At 41.0% G+C, this 13,992-nt stretch overlaps 1 protein-coding gene across 4 annotated transcripts; it reads left to right on the forward strand.

Annotated features, from left to right (window-relative positions):
* Positions 1-1,943: 1,943 nt before the first annotated feature.
* Positions 1,944-12,677, forward strand: adrb2b (adrenoceptor beta 2, surface b). Of its 4 annotated transcripts, none has more exons than XR_001815427.3 (4): positions 1,944-2,225; positions 2,782-5,503; positions 11,749-11,808; positions 12,432-12,677. XR_001815427.3 is itself a non-coding variant. In XM_017492727.3 (2 exons), exon 2 carries the CDS (start codon positions 2,785-2,787, stop codon positions 3,961-3,963), a length of 1,179 nt encoding a protein of 392 aa, XP_017348216.1. In that variant the 5' UTR covers positions 1,944-2,225; positions 2,782-2,784; the 3' UTR covers positions 3,964-6,224. The 4 variants fall into 4 exon arrangements, 1 of the variants encoding a protein (XP_017348216.1); XR_006984019.2 differs by having other exon boundaries at positions 2,782-4,042; XR_006984018.2 differs by having other exon boundaries at positions 2,782-4,042; positions 11,749-12,677.
* Positions 12,678-13,992: the final 1,315 nt, after the last annotated feature.

The following is a 13,992-nucleotide window of genomic DNA, read 5'->3' on the forward strand; positions in this document are numbered from 1 at the left end:
TGTACTGCACTGTAATAAATAAAAAAAAGATAGTAAATAATGGTAAATCATATATATGGTAAAGTACTCCCTGCTCAAAAAAAAAAAAACCCACAAAAAAAACAACAATAGAAACCCTCATAGAATTTGTAATGGTTTTAATGCTTATAGTGGGAATTGTATTGGTTGGTTAATGGAGACTGTAATGGTCCCGGTCGGTCTCTACTTATAATTTCTTGCCTTCTATTGGTGGCATGTTATGTCCAGTAGGTACCATTAAGGACTAATAATGGTAATGGTTTTAATGGATAACAGCTGATGGTTTGTAATGGTATGTGTAGTGGAACTCATTAGAAGTTCTGTGATGGTTTTATTTTCAGCACGGCTGTATTATCGTTAATTCTACAATTATAATCCTCTACATTTGGCTGACGCTTTTATTCAAAGCGACCTATACTCGAGGCAGGACACATCTGAGGAGGTGAAGGTTAAAGGTGTTGCTCAAGGACAAAACCAGAGCTTGACTTCAACAACCAGGGATTAGAAGCGTTACAGGGAACAAGAGCCAAAACATTCTTTTCAAAATCCCTCTGCTTTGATCCAGAGTGGAAAAAAAAAAGACTTTAAAAAGTGTTTAACAAGTTAATGGGGACACGGTGGCTTAGTGGTTTGCCTCACACCTCCAAGGTCGTAGGGGGTCAAATCCTGCCTCTGCCCTGTGTGTGGAGTTTGCATGTTCTAACCGTGCCTCTGGGGTTTCCTCCGAGTACTCTGGTTTCCTCTCCAGTCCAGAGACATGTGCTGTAGGCTGATTGGCACGAGCGTGTGTGCAGTCGTTCCCCGAGTTCCCTGGAACAGGCTCCCCACGCGGAAAAGGAATGGAAAAGGGATGGATGGGCGGATTAACCAGTTAATAACAATAACAATAACATTTTCTGTTCCAACATAAACATTTTCCCGACAGGCCTAACTTCCTGTCCAGAATTCATCACATACACTAAACCACACCTGTCTACAGGAAGACATGACGTTAGACAGCCGGGTTCTCGAAGATGAAATCCGCAAGCAACGAAACACACTACAGAGTAGAAGGATGCTATGAAAAACGTTTAAAAAAAAAAATTAATTCACACGTTAATTTATCTAACGTTAATTAACACCCACACTGTGTTTCTAGTTAAACAACGGTCGTAAGCCATCATACGCCCATTCTTTTATTTCACTCGGAACAGGTTCTGACTGAAGCGTCGCTGCGGAAAGCGCTGGAGCGAGAGCGTACAAGTAAAATGTAAACAATATTTTTCTTATCGTGTAATTCCCGCTCAGAACCTCCCGATCTGTAGCTGCTCAGCCGAGTCCACTGAGTCACCGCTTCCCTCAGCTATCTCGCGCTGATTTGACCCGCATTCTACCGCAGAGTTAGCTCATATGAAAAGAAATGAATCCCTTTACTCTTCTTTACCGAACTGAGATGTTTACTAGCGTACCCTTAACCTCAAACAGGGTCTGTGTTCGGTAAAAAAAAAATCCTAAAATAGTCACAAAAACAAATAAAAGGGCACAAAAACCAACCATAATTTTAAGAGAATGTTTACCGTTGTCTCTCCCGGCCTAAAACATTGAATATCCCAGTATGCATTGTGTTTTTCTGATATTTTACTGGGAACCAATGCTCTAACTGCCTAATTGTCTACACTACAACAAAATAGTAAAACTGTGTTGTTTATTTATTTATTTATCTATTTTTTTAACCTTTAACGCATTGTCTGGCTGCGACAAGATCGAGAACCCCTCATATAGACAACGCGCACTAGATTAATCCCTTCCTTCATTTCAGTTAGGAAGAGAAGTACTATAACTCTTTACACACGCAGTTCTCTGGAGCGTTAGAAGAGATGCAGCTTCTGGTTGGCTGGTTGAGGTGTGAGGTCACCGGCTGCTAGAAGGCTCTCACTGTGTGTCAGAGGCACATTCAGTCATCGAGACCTCATGCGCTCAAATGCCGTGAGCGCTCTGAAAGAGAGAGAGAGAGAGAGAGAGAGAGAGAGGGGAGGAAGGACGACAGAAAAGGAAAGTAGAAAGAGGAAGGACGGACGAGCCATTAAACACCCAAATGTTGAACAGTTTGTCTTGAGGACAAAACAAACGCTCTCTGAAAGGAATATCTATTAGGATTTCAAACAAACTATTTCATGGGTTCGAGAATTAACAGGAGTTTGACTGGACGACCGCGAAGACCTCTTTAGGTGAGAACAGACGTAAGATTCTGGTCCTTACGCTCATGAATTTGTGCAAACAGATTATTATGAGTTTGCTCGGATATTTGGCTGTGATGGTTTGCAAGCTTTGCTTCCCTTAAACATGACTATTTCACCCAATTCATCTGGATTTTTATTGACATTTTCCTAAGGTTATATTTGTTCAGAGAAATTATAATGATCAGAGAAATATTGATTATCGGACATACTCTTGTGGAAATAAAGCAAAGCTGCAGTCGATATCAGATATGTTCGAACTTTTTTTTTCCCCAGTCAAATGCAGACTGAAAACATTTCTGCTTTCCTTTACTTTATAAAATGCAAAATAAATAAATAAATAAATAAATAAATAAATAAATAAAAAGCACTCTGCCTTTAGCGCTTTGGTCCTCACCTTCCATTTCTTTCAGTTCGTTCATGATCATTTATCTTCAATCTTAAGCTTGAATTGAAAATAAAAATGCCTTAAACGTGCTACGTAAATAAACCCGCCTTGCCTTTGCATTATTTGACATTGATTCTCTTTGTATATTTCATACTGTAGATCATGGAGGCACTAAACGTTAGTCAATGCAACACTTCGGATTTTCAGAACACTACTCGGGATGATCAAGTATACAGAGATGCGGGGATGGTGATCCTGGGCATCGTGATAGGAATCTTGGTCCTGGCTATCGTCTTCGGAAACGTGCTGGTTATTACCGCAATCGCACGCTTCCAGCGTCTACAGACCGTCACTAATTGCTTCATCAGCTCCCTGGCGTGTGCCGACCTGATCATGGGGCTTCTTGTTGTGCCCTTTGGCGCCTGTGATATCTTCCTTGAGAAGTGGCACTTTGGGAACGTCTTCTGCGAATTCTGGCTGTCGACGGATGTGCTGTGCGTAACGGCGAGCATCGAGACTTTGTGCGTCATAGCCCTGGACCGCTACCTGGCGATCATGTGGCCACTGCGTTACCAATCACTGCTGACCAAGCGCCGGGCCTGTTGGGTGGTCCTGGCTGTTTGGGCGGTGGCCGCCCTGATATCCTTTCTGCCCATGCATATGAAATGGTGGGTGTTGAACAATCCGGCGGCGCAGTGCTGCCTGAATGATCCCTTCTGCTGTGAATTCAACATCAACAGAAGCTACGCATGGACCTCGTCCATCATCTCCTTCTACATCCCGCTCGTGATCATGATATTCGTCTACAGCCGAGTCTACCTGGAAGCTCGGCGGCAGCTTCGAAACATCTATCGCACGGAAGGTCATATTCGGACCCAAAACTTGTGCGGCCAGGACGGGAACGAGGTGCGGAACCGCAGGACCAGGTTCGGCCTCAAAGACCACAAAGCCTTGAAGACGCTGGGGATCATCATGGGCATCTTCACGCTCTGCTGGCTGCCGTTCTTCGTCCTCAACGTGGCCACGGTGGAGATGGACATGGATGCCATCGACTGGCTGTATAAAATACTGAACTGGATCGGTTACTCCAACTCAGCCTTCAACCCCCTGATCTACTGCAGGAGTCCCGAGTTCAGATGCGCCTTCCAAGAGATCTTGTGCAAGAGGAGGCCTCAGTGTCCGCCTTCAACAAACAAAACGGGATATAGCTACGGCGACCACACCTCGAAGCAGACGTCTTACACAGACTGCGGAACAGTAGAGCTGGGTACTTGCTCTTTGGCTGCCAGTTCCTCCAACACGAACGGGAATTGCAACAGAACCCTGACTTCCATGATTTAGCTATTTATTGCATAGAGAAATACAACTTCTTAACGTTCTTTGCCTCCATTTTCCCGTGCGTTTAAATATAAAACGTTTGGTGAGTGAACAAATGGAATATTATACATACGGCATGACACGGCCTTTGCGCTAAATGTCTCGTTCTAGTTATATTAGAACCCAAACCATCTCCGTGATATAAAATATTTAGGTACAAGATAGGGCAAATCTTGACATTTGGAATGTGGTTATATTATCCGACATATACGTAAGCTACCTCATGACACTCTGGCACATGTCTTCGCCATAACCACTTCCAAAAAAAAAGAGAGAGAGCGACAGAGAGAGAGAGAGAGAGAGAGAGAGAGAGAGAGAGAGAGAGAGAGAGAGAGAGAGAGAGAGAGAGAGAGAGAGAGGAGCTCTGGAATCAGATTATCGTGTATCATGTTCTTACATTAGAAGTCTGGTTTTGGTTTAGATCCTAGGCATAGGCACTACATCGTTAAATGAGTGTAGCTGATCTGAGACCAGCACTGTTATTTTTTTTATTTGTATATATATATTTTAAATATTATCTTATTGCATTCCATTGAAAAGCTAAAGTGCTTGTTTTAAAACCAGGGACTTGTTTTTTTTTTTGTCGTTTTTTTTTTGTTTTTTTTTTATCTCTGCAATCCCTTGTCTGAACGCCGAGGAAATCTGAGCTCCTGACGAGGAGCAACAGGTGGAGGTTGCTGGCTCCGTGTGCTATAACCAGCTGCGCTTATGAAAAGGAAGAAAGAAAAAAAGAGTGTCCAGTCTGTGTACTTCAACCTTCCCCTGTTAGCATTTCAGCTCGATCCCATTCAGCAATAAACAACAGCCGAGTATGTGACGTGTCGAACCGATCACGTTTGTATTGATGGACGTGGACGGACGAGGACGATGTCGGTGACGCGATACGGTGCAGCGATTATTTTCCGTAGTAATTAACCGGATCATTTGTGTTTGAATGCGCGAGTGCACTTCACGCGAGAAGGCTCAGCCCAAGGCTCTTGTATTGCATTAATCCTTTCAAACCATGCACAACAAAGCGTACCATTTCTACTAAAGCCTGCGTTCGTGTGTGTGCGTCGGTGTGCAATGTTTACAGAGATTCTTGAGCAAACTGTCCAAAAGGACAGTCAGAAAAAAAAAAAGAAGAAAAAAATAATCTCCTGATACGGTTCCAAGTGTCACTTTGGTCTTTGTGTTTACAGAATTCGTGAGGGGAATTTAGCGTAACCCGATAGAATCTGGTTCTTTTTGTACAGGAAGGTGTGCTGGTCCTTCTGTCAAACATATTGTTATACAATGATTGTCCAAGACCAGCGATGTTGTTTTTTGACATGACCAGAGCTTCCTTCCTGTAGGCGCGCGTGTGCGTGTGCGCGTGTGCGCGTGTGTGTGTGTGTGTGTGCTGCAGGTTGTCAGATTGAATGTGCAAGTATTTATGAGTCATCTGGTTGAGTTGTTTGAACGCGATGCGACGTTCAGCTTTTGTCGGCTTGACGAGGTTATACAGCATAAAGCACAATAAAAGGTACTGTATTTATGAACCCCTGGTATAACCTAAGCATTTCAAGCATTAAGATGGCTCGCACAGTGTATATAGAGTACATAAGAGATGTATATACTGTATGTGAATTTGTGTTATAGACATTATATTACATATCATTCCACCTAAAAATGCTCTTAATTGACAAAATCATACTTATTTCCACTGCACTGCGAAATGCTATCTGATTGTGTGTTCCGTGTTGTTTGTTTGTTTGTTTGTTTGTTTTTGTATGTCGAGCCACTTGCCGAATGTAAAATGTGAAGAATTAAAACGTGGTTGTTTGTAAATCAGACTGTGGAGTAGTCGCTGTAGATGGAGTACTCTGTCCACCATCTAGTGGTCACTTCTTTAAAGTACTGTAGGTGTTCGTGCTCATCCATTGTATTCAGGGTTTTAAGGTGGATTTATTGATTTGCTTAATTGTTTACAAATGTCGGAGCATTCATACTTAGGATTCACTATAATACCAAGAGGCCATATAAAGAAAAGAGGCTAGAGGATGAAGGTGTAAGATATGAAATCAATATAATATGAATAGTATATGGACATCCAGATGCTAAAAAATACAATTTCCACTATAAGTCCATTTTTGCCGAAATATATCCTATTTTCGATGGACGCCATGTGGAGATTTCCCAAATGGGAGAAATGTGGTAATTTGGGAAAACCGTAGGTTTATCAATGGAGTCTGAGGAGATTTTTTTTTTAAAAAATTAAAAATTATAATAAAGACCAGCAGAATGAACATATGTACTGTGGACGGTCAGAATAATCTTCCAGTTGGCTACGAAGTAAATATAGGTTATAAAATTCCTGGATCTGTTTGGATATATTCGATGCAGTTGGAGGATTTTGAAGTCTGATAATGCAGGCAGAACAAACCTTAACGCCGAGCCTAAACCTTTCCTTTCCCTATATACAGTATATTATATTTCTTATAAGACAGGCAGGATACAGCGCAGAAGTTCACAGAGGTTCTCAGATTAAATCTGATCTGCTGACTTCCCTAACGGAGGAGTTCCCAAACATCTTGGGCGAACGACGTCAAACGGACGTGATAAATGTTTTGCGACACCAAGCCGTGACCACCCGGCAGTTTCTTATTCCGGATTTAAAATATAGGTTCTTTAATGGTTCTTCACAGCACCGTAGGTTCTGCAAAGCACCTCCTTCTTGTCAAGAAGCATTGTTCATTTTAAAGGGTTCTGTATGGTTCGTCGGAGTTTAAAGAAGTTCGTTATTGGTTCTTCACTGCAGCGTATTGGTTCCTCGAGGTATCATTGCTTAACAGGTTAAAGTGAACCATATAAGGTTCTTTGTGGGGCTGGAGAAGGTTCTCCTGGTATCATTCTTTGGTTACATTTCTACTTTGGTTTCTGAAAGCATTAACTTAAAAGGTTTTTTTTTTTTTTTTGAGAACTTATGATAACATGGTTCCTTGGCACATGACACTGCTGTGAAGAAGCTGTGGGTTCTGGGTTTTTAAAGAAACAGCAAATAGACGGTTTTCTAAAGAACTCGAGAGTAAACAGTTCTTTGTGCGAATTAGTTCTAATGGGAAACTTTATTTTTAAGAGTGTATGCACACCAGCACCACGTCGGTCATGCCTTCGTCAGTGGGTTTTCGCGGACGTCCACTTGGAAGCCATTTTGCTAAAAAGTGACAATTTCCTCCAAGGATGGAGACTTTTGGGACACTCTGGCCAGAAGTATGTGGACACCTGATCATCACATTCATACTGTATGTCCTTGTTGAACATCCCATAACAGATTTATTCCTCGTGTGTTTTGCTGTTATAATGCGCTCCACTCTTCTGGGAAGGTGTTCCACTAGATTTTGGGGCGTGGCCGTGGGGATTCGTGCTCGTTCGACTAAAAGAGCGTTAGTGAGGTTGAGGTCAGGAGCTGATGTTGATGTGAGGAGACTCCAGTTCCAGTTCATCCTAAAAGGGTTGAGGTCAGGGCTCTGTGCTGGACGCTCGAGTTGGCCATATAGTGTACATCCATTCTGTTTCTCAAGGCTGTCGAAGATCTAGCGAGGATAGACAGATGTAAAAAAAATAAAATAAAAAATGCTAAGCTAAGCTAGCGCAGCACGTCAGGATATCAAAAAATATTGTTTGCTCCAAAAAGTAGTAGCACACGAAATCCGTCTACATAGGTCATATATATACGATATATATTTCTAACATTAATCTGTAAAATATATTATTATGAATAAAAATAAAAGAATATATTGTGAGTTCCTCTCACTAGTCGAGTGACCCGTACATGAGGTTGTGAACGCTAGTTTGGGAACCCCAGCTTCAAGGTTTTGTGATATCTATACACGGTCACTGCCCTCTCTGAAACATTTACTTACTAATTACTTCGACTACGGAAAGACTGAACGAATATACATTCATTCATTAGTCTTCAGTACGCACTTTATCGTGGTCAGGCTCACAGCAGATCCCAATCCCAGGAACACCGGGCATGAGAAGAGTGGGAATCTACCCTAGATGAGATGTTAGTCCATGACAGGGCACCATGCACATACACATTCAAATCTGGGGAAGATTTAATCTAGCCATGGTTGTCTAGACTGGTATTATTTTGGAAAGAGGAAGAAAACCAGAGAACCAGGAAGAACATGAAAAACATATTCACAGCCAGAGAGCTCAGTAGTGAACCATGGCTGCGGTAAGATGAAAAAAAAAACATCAAAATGCTTTGCATAAAATATTTATTCACAGCAACCCTTAGATTTCCTGTACAGGTGAGTTTCTAGTAACAGAACACTCTGCCCTGTTCTCTGTACAGGGAAATGTCACAGAGACACAAGAACAGGTTATTCCTCAAACGTCACCCATTTTATAAATTCATTTGACCATGGCTTAACACGCTGCGCTCGTAACCTGCATCAATGCCCATTCAGATGAGTGTGTAATTACAATAAGGTATTATTTGCTGTAATAGTAGGAGATAATCAAACACTTGAACGTTCATCATGTGAAGTTTGTCACATACAGGACGTCAAGAATTAGTTTGAGGTATCGGTGTAAAATTGTTAACAAGAACTTTACGCAAACGTTTACGCAACGTTAGATCGTCTGTTCGTGCTCTCCTTTAGGAAAATGATTCCAGTTCTCTTAAGAACTCTGTAACTGGTATTGTACTGCTAGACGTTCCACTACGAAAGAGGCGGAGCTTTAAAACATAGATATTTTTTAAAGAAACGAGAATTAAAAATCCTGAAAGCTCAGCTTCTTCTCATTTTCCATTTCCCACGTTCCAAAACAAACACGCGGAGGTGGAGATCTGAGGATTCGAACATGCGAGACTAGGGGAAATTAGTTAAAAGTCATCGTGAAAGATGGTGTCGCGTGAGACGCATACTGTAGGTGCTGTAGGTTCTTTAATCGTACTTTACCATAGGTTCTGCAAAGAACCTTCTTCTTGTCAAGAACCATTTTCAACGTACAGGGTTCCTGAGTTGAGCAATATGGTTCTTTGGAGATTAAAGAAGCTCTTATTGGTTCGTTATAGGTTCGTTCATTCTTCAAGGGATCATCTCTTAACAGGTTAAAGTGAACCCTAGAGTGAGGTTCTTTGTGGGACTGGAAAAGGTTCTCCTGGCATCATTCTTAAAAACCTTACTTTGCTTCCTAAGAGCACTGATTAAGGGTTGTTGTTTTTGGTTCCTGGTGGCACTGCTATGAAGAACCATTTCTGGGTTCTTTAAAGCACCAAGAAATAGATGGGGATCTAAAGAACTTGAGAGTAAAAGGTTCTTTCTTCAACTTAGAAAGGTTCTCCTATGGCATCAGGCTGAAAAACCCTTTCTGGTTCTAACTGGAACCTTTGTTTTTAATAAATAGTGTGGCATTCCGTTCCGAATCGATTTATCGGACACGGGGCGACGTACACTGATATCGCTGCTAATCTGGCTCCAGTTCGGTGTAGAGAAATGTCAGACTGTAGGCGTCCACAGGTTGTTTTTATTTTTTTGCCCAGACCAGACTTGAGAAAGAAAGTCCAAGTGATCGCCAGTGTGCTAGACACGGCAGGTAATGAGGTAAACTTCTCGATATAATTCTGTTTTACCTCATCTATCGACCTGGACTCTGCACTTTACTTAGGAAAGTGTCGTCCACTTGTCCTTTTTTTCCCCCAGGTCAAAATATACAACTAAAATTCGGGATGTACGCTCTAAAAAAATTTTTTAAAAAGAGAGACCAGCTGCGTTTATAATGTAGATTTAAAATCATGCAATGTTGAAGCATTTCTGATGCGAACAGGCAATTTCAGGGCAACTTTACAAGCACAATCGCCTCTTTATTTTAGTCTTGGCCAAGGAACGGTCAACAAAACTCGATAAATAGGCTTGTCCAATCCATTTGGAGATTTAAAAACAGATAGAAGGTTCTTAAAATAAATTCTATAGCCGATTGGAAGCCAGTGAAGAGAAATTAAAGCGTCCCCGCTTCCGTAACCCCAGTAACAGTCTCGCTGCGGCTTTCTGGACCGGGTTTGTTTACAATACTGGAATGCTGGATTGTTTTTTTCAATTATTATTATTCTGGCAAAACTGCAGCGTACGTGAATGAACACGTCAGAGCTCTGCTCCGTCCTCCGTCCTGTGTACGGCGTCACGCTTCTTTAAACAAACTCTTGCGTGTGTCTGAACAACTTCTGGTACGCAAAGCACCGACTGCCAAAGTCTAGGCATCCGACGCTGCAGCATGGGATGAACACAAGCATGTGCTGTACTCCTTACTACAGTGTGAGTAATGATTCAAACAAAAAGGAGGATGATTTTATACAGTTTATAAATTCTTATCTTATCAGGATGGAAGCGTAAAAGTTGAAGGTTTATCTGCGTATAAAACACAATTTCCAGTAAACGATGCGCGCATATTTCCCCTCAGACCGAATCTTATAGAAAATAATAACAGACATGGTAGAGTTTACAGCGTCCAGAATCCAAACAGATCAAAATAACTCAGCAGGAAGCTTCCGAGACTCCCTAGCCCGTGTGTGTGTGTGTGTGTGTGTGTGTGTGTGTGTGTGCACTGCTTACATAGTTACCTGTCTAAAGTGAACAAGAACCAGGTACCTACCGTCTGGCCTGTTACTCATTTTTGTTATGTTGGTTGCTGTTAAACTATTATTCAAATATTCGCTCATGCTTGACCTCTTGACCTTTTGTTTTAACTTGTGACTCCTCCCTCACGAAGCTCACGGTAAGAGCCAGCATTTCTCTTTCCCGTGTCAGACTTGTCACTCTGTTCATTTTCCGTACGTTCGTCTGTTGGTTTTAAATCGGGAAGGAAGAACGCGACTCGGCTCACGCTGAATTTTACCAACGGTTCTACAGTCTTGAGAACAAAACGTTCCAGTCAGAACCACAAACGGGTTTTCAGCCTGATGCCATAGGAGAACCCTTTTAAGTTGCACAAATAAAACTTTTACTCTGATGTTCTTTAGAGAATCATCTGTTTACTGCTGCTTTAACGAACCCGGAAACGGTTCGTCACAGCAGTGCGATGTCCTAAGGAACCATGTTATCATAAGTTCTCTAAAAACTCTCAGTTAGTGCTTTAAGGAACCAGAGTAAGGTTCTTAAGAATGATACCAGGATAACATTTTCCAGTCCCACAAAGAACCTTACAGGGTTCACGATACCTCGAAGAACCAGTACACTGCTCTGAAGAACCATAAAGAACTTCTTTCATCTCCAAACATCCATACAGCTCATTACAGCTCGTACAAATTATACATGATGATGACATTGCTGACATTGCTGCACGATAGAGAAGCTTCAGCTAGGATCTAAATCCCTGAAAATGGTCGACACATATATATTTGCCAACTGGGTTATATGTTTCAGGAATGCATTATGGGAAAATCCAAGGTCCAGACTGTTAGATGTCACCTTGCTGCAGGGCTTCCTGTTATACTTTTATTCCTGAGTAAATCACGGAAGTGCGTCCAAAAGGTTTTCGATGAACTGTGAAGAAAACGACGAGCAGCTTAAATGATTTAGCGGACAACTCGGACACTTCAGTACCTGTCCCCGTGTACTTCCAGTCCACTTGGAGCACTTATTGAAAATGATAGCACTTTTCGTTTCGTCCATTAGAGCCTGTTCTTCAGAACGTGGCTGTTAAGACTGAAATGGGTTATTATGAGGGAAAAAAACCCAGGAATGTTCCCATATCAGTAACGCTCATCGTTTTTGGCAGGTCATCTGCGAGATGTATTGACGTACCAAGGCTGACGTGCCGAGATCTTTCAATAGACAGGTAATCCATACGTTCAACGTTTCAGCTATAATACATCATTACTGCTGTAATACGTTTCTCCTACTCAACCATCTATTCGATAAATATCCAGCGATTCACGGTGCATTCATTCATCCCTTTCTTCTTCTGTCCTTTATCATGCATTGAAAAACTGGCATCGATGCCAAAGTGCACTGTGATTAGTGACAAATTGCTCAGAGGTATTGATTTTTATTACTATTATTAGGGGTTTTTTAAAACAAAATTCAAATAAAACATTGCCTGCCTGTGGTGTTAAAGCGATGTGTAATCCATATTCTGATTGATGAGTGGCTAGAGAAATGAGTCCAAAAAAAGGGAACTTTTTTCCCCCTCACATAGCCTATACCCCTTAAATTGTTCAAGCAAGCAGTTAAAAGAAATCAAAGTCATACCTTAGCTAAAGCTAGCTTGGTTTTGGTGGCACTGGCTTCCTAACTGGATTGTGATTTAGTGATTAGCGTAAACGTTTAGCTAATGAAGCTAATAAATACCATCGTAAACTAGCGCTAAGCTACACATGGTGTTGGTGATCTCTGCTTTGAGAGTGGTATGAGCTGCATAATAAATGCTTTTCATATTCTTTCCTTTTACATGTATGAAAGGAAAAGACAGCGGCGATGTTAGGCTGAATGGAGCTGATCAGGACAAAAACAACATCGTGACAGATTGGACAATTGCCTGTAAGATGGCAGGATGCTTTTAGCGAATCGATGGGAAACTCTGATGAATAGAAGAATGAAGCGAAGGGGAAAATCGCCTTTTGTACAAACCTGTAATTATTTTTTTTAAAAATGTTTAACAAAAGAATAATAATAATAATAATAATAAATAAAAAACATCCAACACTAGCAGGAGAGCTAATTTAATTTCAATTAAAATATCCATTTACTCTACTTTCACCTCATCATCAACAAATGAATGAACAGATTTTCCCTTTAAATGTATTAAATTATCCAATAAACTGCTTGGTGTACAAATTTGACTTAGTTTTGCACTTTTGCTTTGCTAACATTCAGTAGATGTCTATGACACCAATTAGCATCATAAAACCTGCATGTCATAATCATATACATCTGTGAAATATTAGCTCTGGGCTACCTTTTGTGATTTCTCCATAAAAAAAATGTTTCCAGGTTAAAACACCTATACTGTGGGGTTTTGTTTTTAAATACCATGCACAAAAGCAAGTCTGTTTGACGTAGACTACTTCAGCGCTCAAAACACTGATGAATGATGCTAACTGGTGGTCATTAGCTTACATGACTTAGCCTAGTAGCCTAGTAGCCTCAGTGTAAAGCTAATAATGAAACTGGCTTTGCTGTTTGATCACATCTGAGGGAAATTAAAGTGTCTACAGTCGATTTTTTAAAAGTGTATTTAAAGTGTAATGTTTAAATTTGTTTTGCTTAGAGCTCCAAAATCCTGATTTGTAACCCTAATTAAATCTTTTTAGACCTGCCAAATTCAAATTAAAGATCGAAGCAGTGACTCGATTTTTGGAACAACACTGACATCATGTGGATATTTCATGGAAGAGACACTTTAGAAATCCACTGGATTGAAGATTCAAGATTCAGTCACAAACAAACACAGTGTAGTCGAGATGTTATCACACTTGACTTATTTTGTAAGCTACTATCTAGTGAATTAAAAAAAATAAATAAAAAAAATTCTAGAGGGACTGATCAGGTGTGTTTCCTGAAGAGCTAATATCATTAACCAGGGTTGCCAGGTTTCGGCACAATTTCCAGTCTAACTACAATCTTAAAATCCACACAAAAGACCTGAAACTAGCTTTAAAAATTCAGGCAGTGGAAAAGGCTTATCAGCATTTGTGTCAGAAACAAGGTCTCCGTGGTGCACAGGCGTGTTTCTTTACCTTTATTCGTCTTAAATGTACAGCCGGAATATTTTTTTAAATGAGCCTTATTTGGCATAAAAACTATAACATCGGCAACCCCGCCATTAACTGTCCTGTCTGCTGCTCCTCCTCCACTGAAAATGTCCATTAAGTGAGTATGGAGCAGCGTGATTCGTGCCCCAATGGGTCTCTATTTATCATCACTTGTTGCAGTTCCTATTCTTGACCACCAGGTGCAATAATAACTCTATGGAGCTAAACGGGGCAGTTAGCACGCTGCATCAAGAATGGCAAGAAAAATT

The sequence above is a fragment of the Ictalurus punctatus genome, chromosome 18 (genome assembly GCF_001660625.3).
Source record: "Ictalurus punctatus breed USDA103 chromosome 18, Coco_2.0, whole genome shotgun sequence".
NCBI classification, from domain to species: domain Eukaryota; kingdom Metazoa; phylum Chordata; class Actinopteri; order Siluriformes; family Ictaluridae; genus Ictalurus; species Ictalurus punctatus.